The sequence below is a fragment of the Manihot esculenta genome, chromosome 8 (assembly GCF_001659605.2).
Source record: "Manihot esculenta cultivar AM560-2 chromosome 8, M.esculenta_v8, whole genome shotgun sequence".
Classification (NCBI taxonomy): Eukaryota; Viridiplantae; Streptophyta; class Magnoliopsida; order Malpighiales; family Euphorbiaceae; genus Manihot; species Manihot esculenta.
The window spans coordinates 36508171-36528317 of record NC_035168.2 but is presented as its reverse complement, the minus strand read 5'-3'; the positions used below and the strand labels follow the sequence as shown (position 1 = coordinate 36528317).

Below are 20147 nucleotides of genomic sequence, written 5' to 3'. Positions count from 1 at the left end.
TAATAAAAGGTGAGATGAACCACTAAATTAGTAATTTGTGATTTATATTAAATATATATTTATAAATATTAATAATATAATTTAATCAATAAAAATTTAATTATAATGTTTTATTAACTTTTTATAAAAAAAATTTTTTTTAATGTATATTTATTTTATATATTTTATTTTTAAGCTAAATTTCTGCCTTCACCTCTGGTCTCAAGGGAAGTTGTATTCTCATGGATGTTGGGTTTGTTGTATTATTTGTTTAGCATCCCTAATTATTTTTTAAAGAAAGAAAAAGAAAAAGAATTAGGACGCATGGTCCTTCACACATATATATAATTTTTATTGGCAACTTAGGGGAAAATAAAACTTCAAGAGTATACAGGAAGTATGACATTTTCTTGAGAAAAAAAGAAAATCTATTAAGGAATGTAAATTTTAGGAAGAATCTATGTCCCAGTTCAGTTAAATATCCGCATCATCTACAGTATCTTCTATGATGGCAATGCAAGATCCTATAGATCTTCCCATGGTCATGGCTTCTGCAAGTTTAGCTCTGGCTCCCTCGTGTCTACGCAAAATCAAGATAGTGTTCAATACAGACCATCTGACTTGAGAATCTGCTTTCTTCTGGGTAAAGCCTAAGCTCTTGAGCAGCATGTCCAACTGTATGCAGCAATCAAAAGAGAACTTTAAAAATGTCATCTCCCACAGTTCCTACATATTTGGCATGAAATACATCAAAAGATACTCAAATTGTCTAGACCTTGTTAATATCAGCAAGTCCTCCCTCTGCATACCCATATAGAAGGTACTCGGTTGCTACACCAGCAAGCGCAATGCACGAGAATTTGTTCAATGTCTGGCAAAGCATTGTCCCAACATAAATATTGATATATCAATCAAGGGTTTCGTAGTTTTACAGCAACATTCTGTTTGACATGTTTACTGACAAGAAGCATAATATTAGCTTAATAAGTTGAATAGCATACCAAAGCAGATACTTTTCCTGCATTAACCTGTAGGCACAGAACTAAGGATTAATATACTATAACAGACAATACTCCAAAAAAGCATTCAATCTGAAATGTACAACTACAAGGCAAAAGGCAACTCAACAGCAAAAGCAGCAAGTCATAGAAAAGGAAAAAAAAAACCTGTCAGAGAATGGAAGACATGCAAACAACAGCAGGGCAAATGTATAATTCAATTCTCTTAAATCAATTTGAGATGTATTGTGCTGGCTAACTCAGATTTATATTATAGCATATGAATACAGCAAGTATCGACATGGTAAGTTCTATACAAACGCTGGTGAAGTTACTGCTTTATAGCCATGCTTTCCAGAGCATCCATACAGCAACTGCTTAAAGAACTGAAAATTGGCAATAATAGGTGGTATGCCAATGGATTATACTGCATTATCTCTAGCTCTGAGGCTTATTTATGCTATTTGTTGTTCTTGTTTCTCTTTATGTTATTCCTTTTATGATTGCATACACGCTACCAATCATGAAAGTTATTTGCAAAGCCACATAATCAAAATACCAACTTCATAATTCACTTCTGCAACATAATTGAGCCACTAGCTATGATGAAAGGTCAACCAAAAGTTGTTGCAGAATTAGTAGTAACTGCAAGAAAACTAGGCAACATCAAGTGACGAGCTGCCAATAAACTACAAGGCAAAAATGACCAGTGCCTCCCACTCCACCAAAGCTAAAGGTATTCAAGGAAAATGCTAGAATGACAACAGCACAGAGCACAGAATTGAATTGCTGAAAACTAAAATATCAGGGAATACATTCTGATTGGAAAAACAACCTACTTCTTCAAGAAATTCCAGGTCCACAAAAGCAGTCCCTGCTTGAACATTGAGAGATCCTTCCTTCTGTAAAGCTTCCAAACTAGATAGTGTATAACCCTTTGGAAGAATACCTACCAAATAGGCAATTAAGAAATGGCCAGCTTCATGCTGCAGTCGAAACGAAAAAGAAAAAAAATTACTTAGTAGCACTAGAAATTGCCCCCATTAATAAGAGATAGACGCTCATGCTTCTCAAAGATAGGTAATGCTGATAGAGAAATTGATGATGTGAATATGTGTTAGAAATTTAGAAATGGACCTGGAGTTGAAAATATTACATCAATTGAAATAAGAAATAGCAGAAATGTCATCAAATATATAATAGGACGTGATACTAAAAGAGGGAGACAGATCTTACTTGAATAACCCTATTGTGGTACTTCTGACTAAATGTATGACCAATTGTATCAAGAACCAAGCTCCCAACTCCTCCATTAAAAGAGACCTAGAGAACCCATTAGATTAGACATTAGAACAGTGTACATCATCGAGATGAGGTATCTACTATCCCTTGCGTCCACCATAAGCAATATAGAAAAGAAGACTAGAAGAATATGCTTGGAAGTCTCAAGTTCATTAGTGTTATTTCAGAATACCCAAAAACTTGCAGAGGAAGAACAATGAATAGATATTTAAAAAATTATAAAAAATTATAAAAAACGTAGTTGGCTAACCAATAAATCATGATTAAGGACAAATATTTGAGTATAAGCAAAAATCCATGGTAACAAGAATCCCTTATAAGCCTGGAGACGGGCCTAGTTAAGCATAAGAAAATTACCGCGTCGAATGTCCATAAAAACAACAATCCCAGAGAAAAATAGAATAGCTGCTGTGGGCTAAACCCAAAAGCATTCCAAGCAGCAATCCCACCAAGAGCAGCAGCAAGTTGCAGGTTTCTTTCAATGGAACCGAGGGTTGCATCCACAGGGGACAACAGAGAAGCTGTCTCTATTCCATTCAGCTTCAGTTCATCCAATGTGTAAAGCCTTTGGGGCACCTGCCTTGCAGCGCCGAAACATCGAAGGCCACCGGGCTTTCCCTGCAAATCCTTGACAAGAGAGAGTGCTGCTCTTTCATCTCCCTTGGCAAGCTCCTTGTCCACTTGCTCCAATGTTTGCTGTCTCGATATACCCACTGGTGAAGATGAAGAAACGATTCTAAAAGAGCAGAATCTTGTTCTTGGAGGAGAAACTAAGCCCGTATAATATCTCAGTGTGCCCATTCAATAGGAAAACCCAAAAGGCCGAATTCGCGTAGTGATACGATACTTAAATGTGATTTTCGGATGCTTAACCAGTTTTTTTTTGGGTCGAGAATCGTCGACCACACAAACAGGATATCAACCGCAAATGTTCAACGACATAATTTAATAGATGAAAAGAAAACGGCGCCGTTTATTTTTCCCCTCATGTATCCGGACGAGCAAGCCTTCACTTTTTTAGAAAAAGAGAGAACGTGGCTTCCAAGCTTCCAAAGAATGTTTTGCTGACCAGAAAGTTTACAACATAACAAGTTGGCAGACAACCCCTGTCTAATAATATGTTTCCCCGCTAAGGATTCTAGATCCGGCGAAACTGAAGGAAGCCGATTTCACGCTTTTGAAAAGAATGGACAGAGATCTCTCGATTGAAATCCAATTCCGAGAGAGGTCTCCCCCGTCTAGCAAGTGCAAGACAAGCCAAAGGGCCCCAGTAGCTTCGCGCAGCCAGGCGGATCTATGTCTCTCGTTCACACAAAGATACTTTCGTGGGAATTTTATTGTTTACTGTTGACAAGGTTAGGTATGATGTACACAGATGTCATACTGGGACATGAATGATTTGGGTGAACTAAGAATCATTTGACCAAAGCAACCGAGCATAGCTATCCAAGTGTGATGGATAGGCTGCATTAGAAAAAAAGATCCCAATTCCGCCATGATAAAAAAGAAGATTGAAACTGATAGAAGCCATGGCACGGGAAATCATTTGGCCTCCCTACTCTTTTTTTTTTATCAAAATTTGGCTTCTGTATTGATCCATTTGATAATGACAGAATGAATTTTGAAGAAAAAAAACTATAACGATGTTGCATTCTCTTCTGTTCTTTCTCCAATCTCATATGTCAAGTGATATCCCATCTCCAACCCCATCTAGTCAATCAATTAGACAATTGCATAACGAAGACAACAATATATTAACATCTGCTTTACTCAAAAGATATCATTGAAATCCAAGTAGAAAAAATCCAAAAAGGAATATTTTACAACTGTAGAATTCTCAACAAAACAGCAAAAACTAATGGTAAATAAAGCCTAGAACTCCTGAGAAGCAGATCCTATGTCACCTTTCCCCTTGCCAACCTTCTTAGGAAGAAGAGTCTGGTGAATGTTAGGTAACACACCACCATTGGCAATGGTGACAGAACCTAAGAGCTTGCTCAGCTCCTCATCGTTCCTTACAGCAAGTTGAATATGCCTCGGCACAATGCGATTCTTCTTGTTATCTCTTGCTGCATTCCCCGCAAGCTCCAGTACCTAAAATCAATCACCCATAAGTAAAACAAACACAAATCTAGTACGCAACCCTAGCAAAATATCAATAGATAATAAAAAACAAGACCTAACTTTCCCAGCATGCACCAATTAAACTCAAATATTAATACATCAAACAAAACCCTGAAATTTGGAGAAAAACCAATAATAAAAACCGTCCAAGAAAACCCTAATTTAACCAAAAAAAAAGAAGCAAAACTCAGAAGGACCATAAAGACAATTGAATCAAACACCAGTATATCTACCTCGGCAGCGAGGTACTCGAGGACAGCGGATAGATAGACTGGTGCACCAGCGCCAACACGCTCGGCATACTTTCCTGCCTTGAGAAATCTGGCGATCCTCCCCACGGGGAACTGCAATCCAGCCTTCTGCGACCGCGATACAGACTTTGACGCCTTAGGCTTTCCTCTTCCTCCCTTGGTTGATCCACCAGTAGAACTCATTTTTCACCAATCTCCAAAATAAACCACGAACTCAAACCTACTTTGATTTGGCAGACAGTGAACGATGTGAAGAAGAAGTTGGTAGAAGACGCTCTACGTTTGAGAATGTTTGAGACTAGGAGCATTCAGGGGTATATAAGACGTATGGGCTATGATCTTATTGGTGTATTCGGCTTCGCAAGGATTGCTAACGTGGCACCCGAATTAGGCGCACGGCGGGAAATTTTGTGCTTTTGTTTCGCGCTTCTGCTTTGTGAGAGTGTGAAGGGAGAAACGGCGTCGTCCTATATCCCCAATCACATGGATTCTGTTTGGCGCTTCCGCTTCTGCTTGTATCACATCAAATCTTAGGAGAATTTCTTTATATTTTTATATTTAAAAAATAGAGATCATTTAATGGATTTGAAGAGATCGACTCTAAGTGGTGGCCACCTTCCTATCATTTTTGCTTTTTAGTCCTGCCGAATGCTCTGTGTCTACAAAACTTGCAATCCATGAGAAAATGTCAAATTAGCCATCGCTGAATATTTGTTGCATTTATAAGTATCTTTCTGATAAAAAAATATAAGAAAAAAAAATTATACTTTTTAATATCTAAATTTTAATATAACTGAATTCTTATATTTTTAAAATTAAATATTTAAATTTTTTTATAATAATTTCATTTAAATTAAATTTCTCAATTTATTTTTACCATTAAAAATATTAAAAAATATTTATTATTCTTTTTAAATAAATAAATTAAACTTAAATTTTTAAATTTTAGTATAATTAGTAAATCGATTCTCATATTTTTAAAAGCGTACATTTAAATTTTTATTATAATCAATCTCTCTTTATATATTATAATTTAAATATTATGAACACTTAAGTTTCTATCAACTTTTATCTATAATATTTTATTTAATTAATTTTTAATATTTTTTATCATTTGATTTTTATCCATTAAAATAGTTCGATTTTTATAATTTTAAAAATTTTAAAAAATATTTATAATTTCAATTATTTTTAAATAGTGTCAAATAATTTTTAAGTAGGTTATAATTTTTTATAAAGAATATTTTAAAATAAATTTAATTATCCACTTACTTATAATAAATGAAAGAAATGAAATGTGATTTTAGATTAATTAAATATTGAAAAATTTAAGGATTTAATTTTAAAAATATAATAATTAATTTATCAATTATAATAAAATTTAAATATCAAAATATAATTTTATATAATATAAAATTATATATCTATATTGAAAAGAATTTAAGTGTTAAATAAAAATATTTAAAGTATTTAAAATATTTATATATCTTAAAAAGATATTCAATTTCAATAGAATAATTATATAAAAATTTAAATGTTTAAATTTAAAAAATATAAAATTATCTATTAATTATATTAAAATTTTAAAAATTAAAATACAATTTATATGCATTACAAGACGGTAAAATAAGGGCAATATTATATGAGAGTGGAATAAAAAGGACCATGAAAAAATTGTACACGGAATAATGAAAACTCCACTTTGGTCAACCTATTAGATACAACATTATTAGATAAAAACAAAAATAATAATTGAATTTGAATGGGCCAATGCTGCCTTTTAATATATAAAAAATAAAAATTATTATTTAATCTTTATAATATAAAAAATTTTATAAATAATTTTCTCTATCTTAAAAAATAATTTTTTTATTAATTTTAATTATTAAATATTTTATTATTTAATTTATATAATTTTAAAAAATTATTTAATAAAATTTTCTGATTATGTAGTATTTTTTAAAAAAATTTGCCCAAACAAAGCACAAGATAAGATCCAGCCCACAAAAACCAATAATCCATTTCCATGTCCTCTTGCTTGTGGGTGTGTGAGAGCTTAGGTAAGCAATAAGGGGTAGGGAAGGTGCCAAAAATGGAGAAAAATAAAAAAGAGGTGGCGAATTTTGGACCATGCATTAGGGACAAAACTATAAAGAGGGACTGCAATAAGGGCAGGGTACCCTAGAGTTGGTGATGGAGAGATAATGGAATAGAAGAGAGGAGGTAATATTTTGTTCACTTGAATGGGAAAGGGGCCAAGCCTAACCTACAACAAGCCTAAAACTGTTCCTAGTTGTTGGCCTTGAGTACTGTGAACTGTCCAAAAAGCTTGTCCCATTGATTGTGATGTCCACAGACAGTTATCATTAAAATCAATTTGTCAATTGACATTATAAATTAAATTAAATATAATTATATTATATTAATTATAATTAAATTTAATAAAAATATAATTTTAATTTATTAAATTTAAATTCACTAAATTTTAAATTCAACCAATTTTCAATTAAAAATTAAAATTTAAGGGTGCGACGACACCTGTCGACCTATTCTTAAGTCGTCACTGTTTACTGACACTTTGCTATTTACGACCAAGATTTACGCAAGTGATCTTTCCCGCCATCAAAAATTTCTCTAAGCTTTTATCATGACGTCATGGGATTGCATACTTAATGTCTATCTGGATTCGGTATGGGTTAAATTTTTATTAGTTGCTTTTCTTAAAAATTTTTAAATTTATTTTTTATATATATATATTTCAATGAAATTTGTTTATGTTCAAAAATTCTAAGCTATAAATTGAAGAGTTCAAATTGTATTATGATTTTATAAAATTTAATTTCTTGATAAATTATAATTATAATTTTATATTTAATAAATTAATATAAATAATCAATAGCTAAATATATATCTGATAAATAAAAATAAATGAATTTTGAGGATGGAGTCTCTCGAAGGCTTCTTCGGTGCCGCCACATGCACTAGAATCTTCTTCTTCTTACTCTTTCTCTCTCTCTGTTAATCTTTAAAATTTCTCTTGTTCCTTTGTTTTTTCCCTGCATTTCGTTTCAACCAAACACTCAATTTTACCTCTGTATTAATTTTTTTTTATATTAATTAATCTATCAAATTATTTATTAAATATTTATTTTTTAATTTTAATAATATAAAAAATTCATTAATAATTTTTTAATTTTAAAAATATATTAAAATTTTAAAATATATATTAATTAATATCTGAAAAACATTTAAAATTTTTTTTAAAATAAAAAAGACTAATTAATAACTTTATATAACAACTAAACAGTAATTTTCCTTTGAAATTACAAAAATTGTTAAGATTTGAGCTTCTGATTATATAATAAAATAAGTTTACATTGGTGGGCCCCACTCAACAATTATCTTTAGGCCGATCATTTTGTCGTTTCTCTGGTCTCACATCAAATCCCAAGCGTAATTTAGCATTTTACCGACTCGTTTACTAAAATGTACTTATTCCCTTATCCTTCGCCCATTTCAACTCAGGTACTTGTTTCCCTCTCACGCAGTTGTATACTTTGTATTGCAGTGAGATTTACCATCTATTGTTATCGTTTCTCGATCTTTCTTGTTCAAAAAATCTCGGACAGAGAAAGAAAACGAAAAACTTGAGAGAGATTAGCAATTTTAATAGCTGTCCATTTCGTTTTTGGGTTTTATAATATTCGATCAAGAGTCCAAGGAAGATCACCTGTTTTGTTTTAGTTCTCAATATGTGAAGCGGGTTATCAAGTGGATTGGTTTCTGAAAGGATCTGTTTCGTGCTCTTAGATATTGTTTTTGATTTTTGAAGAAGCATAGTTTCATGGCTGGGAGTAATGAAGTTAACCTCAATGAAAGCAAGGTACTCTCCTTTTTCTTTCTCGTCCCTCATTTTTGTTTATGCAATCGCTTGTTTGGTGATCAAATATGGATTCTTTTGATGGGTCTGTTTTAATTTAATGGGGAAATGCATAAAAGTTGAAAATCATCTTGTTTTAGTTCAGAATGATGTCAACTATGGGTTCCTTGATGGGTTTTATTTCGTATTTTGATGATGAACGTATTTTGTTTGGGCCAGCGTCGTGGGATTCATCTGAAATGTGGGATGCTAATAATCCCTTTACCGCTTTTTTAGTTTGTTCCTGTAACTTGGGTTTTTGGCTTTTCTGCATTTGGTTTTGTGAAGGGGTTGAAGCTTTGTTGATTTCCCATGGCTGTTTGATTGGATTTCAGATCATGTGATAGGGTTTAGTTCATAATCTTCTTTTTGGTTGTCTGGTTTTTCTGTTTGAAATTTTGATTCGGTTATTTAAAGGTTGAATTAGTTTCATCTTGATCCCCTTTGTGGATTTTGACCTGGAGAATATGATTGCTACGACTGATTATATTGCCTGTTTCGGTGTATTATTGTTGACTTGGTACTGCCTTATCGAATTACCTACTTGCTCATGTTTTGATTTCTGAAGATTCTTTCTTAACTGTGATATTCGGTGCGCATTTAATGCATTTAATTGCTGCAACTCTAAGCTAAGAGCTTTGTTTAACGATGTTTGAGTATTTAGTACATGCGATTATATTTCATTAGATGAAAATTGATCCTTGCTTTTTTTTTTTTTTCTTTTTAACAAAATTCATCCTTGCTATTTTGCATAGATGGTGGTTCCACTGAATACGTGGGTCCTCATATCCAATTTCAAGCTGGCTTACAATCTTCTCCGTCGCCCTGATGGCACTTTCAATCGCCATTTGGCAGAGTTCCTTGACCGGAAAGTTCCAGCAAATGTAAACCCAGTTGATGGAGTTTTCTCTTTTGATGCTGTCATTGACCGTGGGACTAGCCTCCTTTGCAGGATATATCGACCTACTGATGGGGAGCCATCACAACCAAATTTGGCTGAACTTGAGAAGCCTGTGAGCTCTGAGATTGTCCCTGTCATTATCTTCTTTCATGGTGGAAGCTTTGCACACTCCTCTGCAAACAGTGCTATATATGACACGTTATGCCGCCGACTGGTGGGTATTTGCAAAGCAGTGGTAGTCTCTGTGAACTATAGGCGTGCACCTGAAAATCGATACCCTTGTGCCTATGATGATGGATGGACAGCTCTTAATTGGGTTAACTCAAGGACGTGGCTTGAGAGTAAGAAAGATTCTAAAGTTCACATATATTTGGCTGGGGATAGCTCTGGTGGTAACATTGTACATCATGTTGCAATAAGGGCAGTGGAATCAGGTATTGACATATTGGGGAACATACTACTAAACCCAATGTTTGCTGGGGAAGAGAGAACAGAATCTGAGAAGCGACTAGATGGAAAATATTTTGTCACTCTCCGAGACCGGGACTGGTATTGGCGAGCTTTCCTGCCTGAGGGGGCAGATAGGGATCATCCAGCGTGTAATCCATTTGGTCCAAAAGGTAAAAACCTTAAAGGAGTGAAATTCCCGAAGAGTCTTGTTGTGGTGGCCGGTTTGGATCTTGTTCAGGATTGGCAATTGGCTTATGTTGAGGGGCTCAAGAAGGATGGCCAAGTAGTGAAACTTCTATATCTTGAGCAAGCGACAATTGGCTTCTACTTGTTGCCGAATAACAATCACTTTCATACTGTTATGGATGAGATAAGTGAATTTGTGAGTTCCGACTGTTAATACGTGTAACTTTACTGGTTGGCAGCTATACACGACAGAAGGTTGACATTCTGCATTGGGTATTTAAGGGTGGGTTGCTGTTTATATGATTGTGTAGTATTACTACTTACTCTTCTATTGATAATGTGTTGTTGGGTTCTGCTACTCTAAGGTTTTGTTCATCATGACTAGGCTTTCTTTTATCGGGTGCAGAAGCACGTTCAGCATCTAGCTGGAGTGGGATGTATTCTGTTATACATCCAGTTGTCCAGACTTGAGTGGTGTAGTTTAATGAATAGTTGAAAGCAGCGGAAAGCCGTTGACTAAGTTTAGCAGACCCAGCAAATTTAAGGTTACCCATTCTGGCTTCCAGTTATAACGGACAGGACGACAGGAGTGCAGGGTAGCATTTTGGTGGCTGATTGATTGGGTCAGTGCTTTGCTGATGTTATATAGCTAATTTTAGAAGATGGATGGGAAAAAAATCCATGGTATTTGTCAATTTGTCTTTTATGTTTCATACATATGGTTTTAGTGTGTATAAAGGTGTTTGCTATATTTAACTTCTCATTATTCAATTTTGCCTTGTCATTTTTGTTAGCTTGTGCTCTCATTTGTTCTAGTTTGACTGACTGGCAACTGTAACTATTATATCATTTAAACTTTAGAATTGATGAACTAAATGCTCTTCTAATTTCTTCTCTCTGTCGGTTTGACATTATATCACCTCTAACAAATTTTACAAGTGGATGAGGCTATTGTTGGTGCATTAGACAGATTATGATCCTCTCCTATTGTTTTGAGGCCTTGAATTTTTTGGGGTGAGCATTTTTAACGGTTATATATCGGACAATAGACGGGCTTTCTCGTTTCTTGACTGCTGGAAACTTGGAAGCTTTGTGGATTTGTCCACATATAGCTTCTTATTCAGAAATGATCTTTTGACACAAGCATATGGTATGTGATTTGAGATGCTAAGGGTTCATAAGAAGAATGCATATTCCATTTGAAATTTGACTGTAACTTGATTTATGAGTCCAGTGATTTCACCTCAAGGTTGTTCTAAACAATTTCTTTGGCGGTTCTTGAAGGACTGATCCAGATGAATAACTTGCAGGTAGAATGGCAGAAAATACAAAAGAAGAACCGGGTGGTTTTAAAAATCAAAACCCATTTACTGGCGGTTGTTGGAATTGGCAAGTGTTGAAGGGAGAGGGCCATAGATAATCATTTTAAGCTGTTGGGATTTGCTATCAAAGTGATAAAGAGGAATATATGCATAATGGCAAAGAACAGCTAAGCTTTTTTGATAAAGACATCAAGTCTTGTTTAATTGACTTTTGAGTCCCAAGCAGATTAGATTTGATGGATTCCTTATATTAATGGAGAAAAAGAAGAAGCAAATTGGGTTTTTCAATATCATTTCTACCATTTTTGTTTCGTTTATTATGTCAGCAATTAGTATGTTTTGTTTTGTATCACTCAACAATTTTAAATTTTCTTATTGCAAAAAGGGCATTACCTAAAAATATCCATTTCAATTGAAAAAATAAAAAATAAAAGTAAATTTCAAAGTTTATTGAACTAGTTATAATAAATCAAGAAAGCTGTCATGGCCCTCACCTCACGCACAAACAAAATGGTAAATTCATTGCTTCACACGCAAAACAGAAAAATTTTAATTTAATCTATTTATAACTTTTTTTTATTTAAATTGATTTTAATTTTCAATTTAAAATTTTAGCTTCTTATTTTCAGACTAAATTAAAAATAAAAAGTTTAACTAAATTATTAAGAAATTAATTTTCTTTATTTATTTCTTAACAGGTTTAACTTAAAATTTTAATTTTAATAACACATTTTATGTTTAAATTGCAACATTATTTTTTTAAAATAGAAATTGAGAAAAGGATATGAGACTTATTTATTCAGATACATTTATTATTAAATTAAATCTTGAATGCAATAATGGTTTTATTTGAAATTAATTATTTAAATAAATAATAATTTATTAAACATTTAAATTTATAAAATCTAACGGCTAAAAATAAATTAGTTATATATCGTAAAGAGAAGAAGAAATAGTCGTAGCTATTGGTGGGATTGTGCTTCAATTATTTTGTGAAAATTTCAAATAAAGTTACTAAAATTTAGAGCACTCCTATTTTTAATTTTTAATAAATTTTAATTGATTTATATTTAATTAGTATAATATTTATAAATTGAATTAATAAAAAAATCTATATTTTTTATTTTATTGCAACTGCACTATTTTATATTAATTAAAATATAATAAAATTATCATGTTAATCACCAATAAAATTTAAAATTAAAAAATATTTTATTTTATTTTTATTATAATTTGACCTTTACCAATTAAACTCTATTATTTTAATTTCTAACTAAATACACCTTACTCTTATTTGTATAATTGAAAAACTTATAAAATTATCAAAATTACTCTTTTTTATTATTAAATATATTTAAAAATTATTATTTTTATTTATTTATTTTTAATTTTTATCAATAATTTTATAATAATAATAATTTATCTTGATTTTATTTTGATTAAAATTATTATCAATTAATTTTTTTTAAATTTATCTAATATATTTACTATTTAGCATTATTTTTAAATTTATCATTAATAAAATAATCTTATTAAATATATTAGTTATAAAATATTAAAAAATAATTTAAAATAATATTTAATATAATTCAATTTGAAAATATTAAAAATAATAAAATATTTTTTAATTATTTTTTTAACTTTTAAATATAATACTAATTTATATTCTTCAAATTATATTAATATTTTGAGTGAATTTTAAAAAAAATTAATAAAATAAATAATTTATTAAGAAAATTTATATTTTTAATTTTATTTAATTTTACTCTAAAATTTTAAATTATTATCAATTTTATTTTAAAATTTATTGATGTAAATTATTAAATAATTTTATTAATTTTGAAAAACACAAATAAGTGGATATAATTAAAATAACTTTAAAAATTAAATTTTAATTGACATAAAAAAATACAGTATGTAATTATAATAAAATTATTTTTTTATCATTAATTTTTATAAATTCATGTATTTAATGATTTTTTTAAAAAAAAGTATGCAACAGGTTAATTCTTTGGAAATTTTGAGTTAATTTAAATTTAAAAAATGAAAGATAATTAAATTGAACAACTCTCTTTCTTATGAAAGATAATTAGATAATTCTCCAAAAAAAGGGAAAAAATTAGATGATTTTACTCTCTTTCTACTTTTGCCATGGAAACAACTCAAGGGTGCTTTGATTAGTTGCACGCAGTCGCCAATTTGAGGGTGCTGAGCCAATCAAAGAAGAAGACAGAATAGGTAAATCTCCAAATCGAGGAATGGAAGATATGGATGGAGGGAGGGAGAGGGCACTGCATGGCAAGAGTCGAAGGCCAGAGTGGTGAGGGATTTCGTCGACGTCAAGCAGACGACCTTGTCCGCCATCAATGAACTCTTATGCTGGGGACTTTGGGCTTTTGTCGTCGACTTAAATTGGTTTCATTTAATTATTTCAATTTTTTTCTCACAGTGAACACAGAAACTGATAGACCAAATTTTTCGAAAAGCAAATCGAATTTTTGAATTGCAATCTAATATCGGATACAACACTTGAATCTTAGTACAACGATAAGAAAAGAAAAAAAAAAAAAAATAAACCCTAATCTGAGGATGCAATCTCTATTGAACTTTAATTCGATGTTGAGCAAATCCAAATAACTAGTCATGAACTTCATCCTATAGCAAAAGCACCTTGCCCAGACAAACAAACGAAGATGGTCAATATAATCTACCAGAAGCAAAAGAGACTGCAGCCAATATTGTGGTTGCTGTAGACACCGCAGCCCAGAAGCTCTTCTCCTTATTTGCATCTGCCAGAGACGACTCCAAAAATTTCACTCGCTGCCTCATCTCCCCCACCACTCTCTCCTTGTGTTTAAATGCTTTTTTTATAACTTCCAGCTCTGTTACATATGGTTCAGTTGCATTGCCAAGCTTCCTTTCAGTAATGGACAATTCTTCCTTTCCACCATTTGATTGGCCTATTGATGCTGCTGTGCTCTTCAACATGGTCACCACTCTTTCTGAGTTACTGCCAATTGATTCCATTTTTGTCCTCAAATCTTCAATTTCTTGTTGTGCCTCATATTGCTTCTTTGCCAGCAGTTTCTTTTCCTTCTTCAACAAACCAACTTGAGACTCCATTTCTTTCTTTTCGTCGAAAAGTCTTTCATTCTCATTTTTCATTTTCTCATTCTCTTCCATGTTCTCTTGAATCCTCTTCTGCATTTCCAGAACTTTAGAGCTCATGTTAATGCTTTTCTTTTTCTCCTTATCCAAATTAATCTTGGTATTGTCTCTCTCAAGTCTCACTTGCTCAAAAGCATCTCTGTAATAGCTAACTTCAGATGCAAGTTGCTTGTTCTTGGCTTCTTCGTTTTTGATGGATTCCTGCAATGCAGACACAGCACCTCTTAATCCAGCAAGCTCATTATGCAACTCCATAATTGCACTCTCCTTAGCAACATTCACATCATCAGTCTCTACTTTATCCCTCATTAAGCTCTCAATCAATCCATCTTTTTCTTTCATCTCAAATTTCAAAGTCTTTATCAGCTTGTCACTTGAATCTGTTTCCTCCATCAAACTCTCAATAGTTCTGTCATTCTTTTGCTTCTCTTGCATCAGTGCATCAAACTCCATTGCTATCAGCTTGGCTTTCTCTTTTGCTTCATGGCAACTCTTTTCCAACTCCAAGAAATTTTCACTCAAAACACTCTTCTCCTTGCGTAAACTAGATATAATATCATTCAGTTCAGAAACATATTTCTCCAAGTCAGCAATCCTAAACTGTTGCTTACTGTTCTCCATTTCAATCTCAGTCTTCTCCCTTACAATATCCTCCTTCTCCTTGAGCAAACTAGACATAATCTCATTCAATTCAGAAACATCTTTCTCCAAGTCAGCAATCTTAAGCTGTTGCTTACTGTTCTCCATTTCAATCTCAGTCTTCTCCCTTACAATATCCTCCTTCTCCTTGAGCAAACTAGACATAATCTCATTCAATTCAGAAACATCTTTCTCCAAGTCAGCAATCTTAAGCTGTTGCCCACTGTTCTCCACTTCAATCTCAGTCTTCTTCCTCACAATATCCTCCTTCTCCTTGTGCAAACTAGACATAATATCATTCAATTCAGAAACATCTTTCTCCAAGTCAGTAATCTTAAGCTGTTGCCTACTGTTCTCCATTTCAATCTCAGTCTTCTTCCTTAGAACATCCTCTTTCTCCTTGCGCAAACTAGACATAACATCATGCAATTCAGTAATCTTAAACTGTTGCCTGCTGTTCTCCTTTTCAATCTCAGTCTTCTTCCTCACAATATCCTCCTTCTCCTTGCGCAAGCTAGACATAATATCATTCAATTCAGAGACTTCTTTCTCCATGTCAGAAATCTTAAGCTGTTGCCTGCTGTTCTCCATTTCAATCTCAGTCTTCTTCCTCACAATATCCTCCTTCTCCTTGCGCAAACTAGATATAATATCATTCAATTCAGAAACTTCTTTCTCCATGCCAGAAATCTTAAACCGTTGCTTACTGTTCTCCATTTCAATCTCAATCTTCTTCCTTGCAATATTCTCCACCTCCCAGTTTAAACTTTCAATCTCTTTTGCTTTCTCTGCCAATTGCTTCTCAGCTACATCTCTTAAATTTTTAACCTTCTCAATTTCTTCTTCTCTTTCCTTATTTTGCTTCATCGACTGAGCATACTGTGTCTTCAATATTCTAATCTCCTCCTCAGTCTTTATTTCCTTCTCCTTCATTTCAATTATTTTCTCTTTCAAGCCAATTGCTTCCTTCTCCCAGTTTTCCAGATCAAGCTTCAACAAATCCCTCTCCTCACTAGCCCAGAACAATTTCTGTTTCTCACTTTCAAGATTTTCCATTAGTCCATTCACTTGAGTCTTCAAGAACGCACCCACATTCTCTTTCTCTACCTTCTCCTTTACCAAGCCCTCCACAACAATCCCCATCTCATTCATCCTTTTCTTAACAAAAATAAAAAGCAACCCCATCTCTATCTCCAAACTCAGTGTGTCATCACTTGTCCGAGTCAACAGATTTTTCAAATCTGTCTTCTCTGCACGACTCCGGGACAACTCAGTCTCTAAACCCTCTTTGGCTTGCACCAAAGACTCAATTTGCTGTCTGCGCTCAAGGGTCTCTTTGAGAAGCTTCGAGTTGAGGGATTTCAAGTTACGAAGCTTCTCTTCAGAGTCTTCCTTGGAGATTTGTTGGCGAGCGTTGGCTGGTGCATTGGAATTCTCTTGTGGGATATCTTGTTTGAGGAGTTGAGAGAGATTGGCGGGTTTCTTTTTAGACATTTTGGTTGTGGTGGTGATGAAAGGATTAGGAATTGAGAATTCAGGTCAGGGTTTTGCTTGGGTTTCTATGGCGAGAAATGGGACAGAAAAATTCAAGGCAGAGGAAGAGCAAGGGAAAATGGAGGGAAGGACACAGACAGAGAAAGATCTCGCTGTGAGAGTTTGAATATTGGGCCGAGTATGAGATACTTGGTAAGTTTTATGAAGATATACTCACCAGCTTTTATTTTTAACTAGTGGGATAATTATTAATTTAAATTAAATTAAATTATTCTGATTAATACATTTTAATTACTTTCATGATTCTTATGCAATAATTATAAATTTATATAAACAATTAAAATGAATTAATCATTGTAGGACAAATATTCTAAATGTAGAAAACACAGAAAATAATTAAAATATATAAATACTGAAGCGTTATCCTTTTTTTTTTCTTCTGCTAAATCAATCCATGTTTATTTGATCAATATATTATTTTTCTCGTGGTATATAAATTTACAAAATTAAATCATATTATATAAATTTATGCATTTATTATATATTTTAATTAATTATATAAATTTCAACACCGATATGAAAGGAACTGATTTTGTATTACTCATAATATGATGGGCTGCCAAATAGCTGTAAAAGAAAATATATTCAATTTCGTTTACATTGAATTTATTCACATACTTTTTGTGGATAAGTGGAGAGTTTGAATTGATTCATGCATCCAATAGATATTTTTTAATTAATTTATATATAAATTTTGATAAATATTTAATTTCATAATTATTAAATTTATTATATTGTGTATTTTTACTTTTAAAATGGAAATTGAGAATAAAACGAAAGAATCTGAAACCTCTATTATATTTATTTAAATGTATTTATTATTAAATTAAATATATAAATATATTATAATTATTATTAAAAATAAAAAAATTTATTTTAAAAATTTATTAAATTAATAAATAAAATTTTAAATTAAATAAGTGTTTACAAATATTTTTTATTTAAAATATGTATTCCTACCGATTCGACTTATCTTGTATAACAAAAAAGAGTCTTTAGTAACACCGCGTTAGCTCATATTTCCTTGAAATATGAATAAGTAGCGATATTAAGTAATTGATAAATTTCAGTCTTTAATTTTTTTTTCATTTTTCATAATAAAATTGCATAAATAATTAAAATGAATTTAACACTGCAAATTAAACGTTTTTAAAATACAAAGTGCAAAAAATAATTAAAATATAAATATAGAGAAAAACAATAAAATATAAAAGTATTGTGCTTTTCTTTGGGTATATTTTAAATCAATATCTATATTAGGCAATTTTCTTAATTTTCTTTTTAAAATAATAATTTATTCATTAACTTTTTAATATAAATATATATTAAAGAGTAAATTTGTTAAGTTATAATTATAGTTTAATAATTAAGCAATATAAGTAAATAGTATTAAAAAAATATAAAATTTATTAATTAATTTTCTTTTTTTAAAATATCAGTGACTAATGTTAGACTACTTATTTGCCATTGCCATTAAACGTAGAGTAAATAGTATTCGGATCAAACTAAAACAATTGATAAATTAAATTAATTTAAAATTTTAATTTAAATTTTTATTTATTTTAGTTTAGTTCTATTTTTAATTTTAAAATTTTCAGTTATTTTGATTTGATACAGTTTTGATAAAAAAAATCGAAAAAATTGAATCGAACTGTTACAGATTATATAGAAAATAAATATGTTAATCTAGGAAATAAATATTGATAGATGAGTTAGTTACTTAATCTCAGGAATTGTATAATTATAGACTTGATTTTCTTTTCTGTTTAGATACCGTCTCTCATGTATAAATAAGTTGTAATCTCTATTATGAAATACAACAAAATATTATTCTTCTACATGGTATCAGAGTCATTTTCGTAGAGATTTAATTTTTTTTCTCTCTCGTCAAATTTTAAAATTTTTGGAGACTTAGAGCTCCTGTTCTTTTGTGTTACCCATCTGGAGTAATATTTATCTTTCATCATCCACCTAGAGAGGACGCCGGAATTGTTTTGCAACCCGCTTGTCAGATCTGTGGTTCGTTTGCCGTTTGGGTGTTGGGTGGAGGCGTTTAATTATCTTGGAACCCGCTTGTTAGATATGTAGTTCGTTTGTTATTTGGGTGTTGGGTTATCTTCCTTTAATTCGTTTGAAGGTAAAAGAGTATAGAGTGTTGGTTGAAATGGTTTTTGACAGTAAGACCCATATTTTTAAAATTATCCCTGTAATACCCGGCTAGACTCCGGCGTTGGAATTCTAACCTTCAGACAGAATCCTCGTTGGAATCCAGAATCTCGGATGTCAGAACCTCTTAGAAGGGTAAAATAAGTTTTTACAAAATGAATTTTATGATTTTTACTGTTGGTTTTTATGTTAAAGAATTTTTTAAAGAAAGAAAAATGCTTTGGAGGGAAAAATCCAGGTTCGGCCGCCGAACATGGTGCAGTCGCGGGAGCTCTCTTTTCGGCCCCCGAAAGTGATTTGGCTAGCCATCTATAAGAGGCCTCCAGTCCGAAAATGAGAGAGTTTCTCTCTCCATTTTCGGGCAAAGGTGAGTTCTTGCCCTTCCATAGTTGATTTTGTTGTTTTTCCTTTAAAATATTCATGAGTTTTCCCTCGTTTTTGAAGATTTGAGATTAAATCTGACTTTTGAAACCTTGGAGATCTTCGGAGGCTGTTTGGTTCGGAGGCCGTTTGGACTCATCTCCACATTGGGGTTGCTGTCACTCCTAGATCTCCAAGAGGTAAGCCTAGATCTTTGCTTTTTTTATGCTTTAAATGAGTTTTAAGAAGGGGTAAAAGGCTATAAATGCATGTTATGTTTAGATCTAAAGTTTTAGGGTTTGAGTTGAGTTTTTTTATGAATGTTTGCTCTTATGAGTTTTTATTATTGTTTCTTTGGGGTTTAGGCTAGTTTTTATACCCCTTATGCTTGATGAGTGTGTATCCATGTTTTGAGGAGTTGGATGTGAGAAATTGGAGAGTTTTGGTGGCTGAGTGCTTGAGGCAGAAACGGATTCTGCCATTCTGGAGAACCCAGATTCAGCCGCCGAAGCAAGGTTCGGCCGTCGAACCTGCCTGGGAGGCAGCCTTTTGGCCGCCTAAACTGCCCCTAAAATCATGACTTTCGGATCTGTGTTGAGGCTTCGGCTGCCGACCATGCCCCCGAAAGTGTCTGACTTTCGGATCTGTGGAGACCTTCGGTCGTCGAACCTGCCGCCGAAAGTGTTTGACTTTCGGATCTGTGGGGACCTTCGACTGCCGAACCTGCCGTCGAAAGTCCCCTACCCAGCCTTCCTTTGCTCGTTTCCTATGCATGTTTTGTTATGTTTTAGGGGATTTTTGGGGAGTGTTTAGAGTCTTGTAATAGTT

General features: G+C 32.3%; 4 protein-coding genes across 8 annotated transcripts; 1 reads left to right on the top strand and 3 right to left on the bottom strand.

Annotated features, from left to right (window-relative positions):
* Positions 1 to 285: 285 nt before the first annotated feature.
* LOC110620053 lies at positions 286 to 3863 on the bottom strand. Of its 3 annotated transcripts, none has more exons than XM_021763621.2 (6): positions 2637 to 3863; positions 2214 to 2300; positions 1793 to 1963; positions 981 to 1007; positions 755 to 850; positions 286 to 654 (listed from the first exon to the last, which is right to left on the bottom strand). In XM_021763621.2, exons 1-6 carry the CDS (start codon positions 3078 to 3080, stop codon positions 454 to 456), a joined length of 1026 nt encoding a protein of 341 aa, XP_021619313.1. In that variant the 5' UTR covers positions 3081 to 3863; the 3' UTR covers positions 286 to 453. The 3 variants fall into 3 exon arrangements, with proteins under 3 accessions (XP_021619313.1, XP_021619314.1, XP_043814868.1); XM_021763622.2 differs by having other exon boundaries at positions 1817 to 1963; XM_043958933.1 differs by lacking the exon at positions 2214 to 2300.
* A 151-nt stretch (positions 3864 to 4014) lies between these two features.
* LOC110620054 (histone H2AX) lies at positions 4015 to 4963 on the bottom strand. Its single transcript, XM_021763624.1, has 2 exons — positions 4637 to 4963; positions 4015 to 4373 (listed from the first exon to the last, which is right to left on the bottom strand). The coding sequence occupies exons 1-2, from the start codon at positions 4835 to 4837 to the stop codon at positions 4152 to 4154; spliced, it is 423 nt and encodes a 140-aa protein (XP_021619316.1). The 5' UTR covers positions 4838 to 4963; the 3' UTR covers positions 4015 to 4151.
* A 3214-nt stretch (positions 4964 to 8177) lies between these two features.
* On the top strand, positions 8178 to 10881 carry LOC110620052 (gibberellin receptor GID1C). Of its 3 annotated transcripts, none has more exons than XR_002488740.2 (3): positions 8208 to 8537; positions 9329 to 10393; positions 10517 to 10881. XR_002488740.2 is itself a non-coding variant. In XM_021763620.2 (2 exons), the coding sequence occupies exons 1-2, from the start codon at positions 8499 to 8501 to the stop codon at positions 10322 to 10324; spliced, it is 1035 nt and encodes a 344-aa protein (XP_021619312.1). In that variant the 5' UTR covers positions 8178 to 8498; the 3' UTR covers positions 10325 to 10881. The 3 variants fall into 3 exon arrangements, 1 of the variants encoding a protein (XP_021619312.1); XR_002488739.2 differs by having other exon boundaries at positions 10496 to 10881; XM_021763620.2 differs by having other exon boundaries at positions 8178 to 8537; positions 9329 to 10881.
* Positions 10882 to 14129: 3248 nt separating this feature from the next.
* On the bottom strand, positions 14130 to 16733 carry LOC110620137 (flagellar attachment zone protein 1). The gene is made up of 2 exons (XM_043959409.1): positions 16120 to 16733; positions 14130 to 16053 (listed from the first exon to the last, which is right to left on the bottom strand). The coding sequence occupies exons 1-2, from the start codon at positions 16731 to 16733 to the stop codon at positions 14130 to 14132; spliced, it is 2538 nt and encodes an 845-aa protein (XP_043815344.1).
* Positions 16734 to 20147: the final 3414 nt, after the last annotated feature.

Coding starts and splice junctions, on each gene's coding strand:
- LOC110620137 (XM_043959409.1), bottom strand. CDS start 16,733: ATGTCTAAAAAGAAACCCGCCAATCTCTCTCAACTCCTCAAACAAGAT. Junction 16,054..16,119: donor ATTAGAATATTGAAGACACA/GTATGCTCAGTC, acceptor TAAAAATTTAAG/AGATGTAGCTGAGAAGCAAT.
- LOC110620053 (XM_021763621.2), bottom strand. CDS start 3,080: ATGGGCACACTGAGATATTATACGGGCTTAGTTTCTCCTCCAAGAACA. Junction 851..980: donor CAGGAAAAGTATCTGCTTTG/GTATGCTATTCA, acceptor ATGCTTTGCCAG/ACATTGAACAAATTCTCGTG. Junction 655..754: donor GACTTGCTGATATTAACAAG/GTCTAGACAATT, acceptor TGCTGCATACAG/TTGGACATGCTGCTCAAGAG.
- LOC110620054 (XM_021763624.1), bottom strand. CDS start 4,837: ATGAGTTCTACTGGTGGATCAACCAAGGGAGGAAGAGGAAAGCCTAAG. Junction 4,374..4,636: donor TCGAGTACCTCGCTGCCGAG/GTAGATATACTG, acceptor GATTGATTTTAG/GTACTGGAGCTTGCGGGGAA.
- LOC110620052 (XM_021763620.2), top strand. CDS start 8,499: ATGGCTGGGAGTAATGAAGTTAACCTCAATGAAAGCAAG. Junction 8,538..9,328: donor TTAACCTCAATGAAAGCAAG/GTACTCTCCTTT, acceptor TATTTTGCATAG/ATGGTGGTTCCACTGAATAC.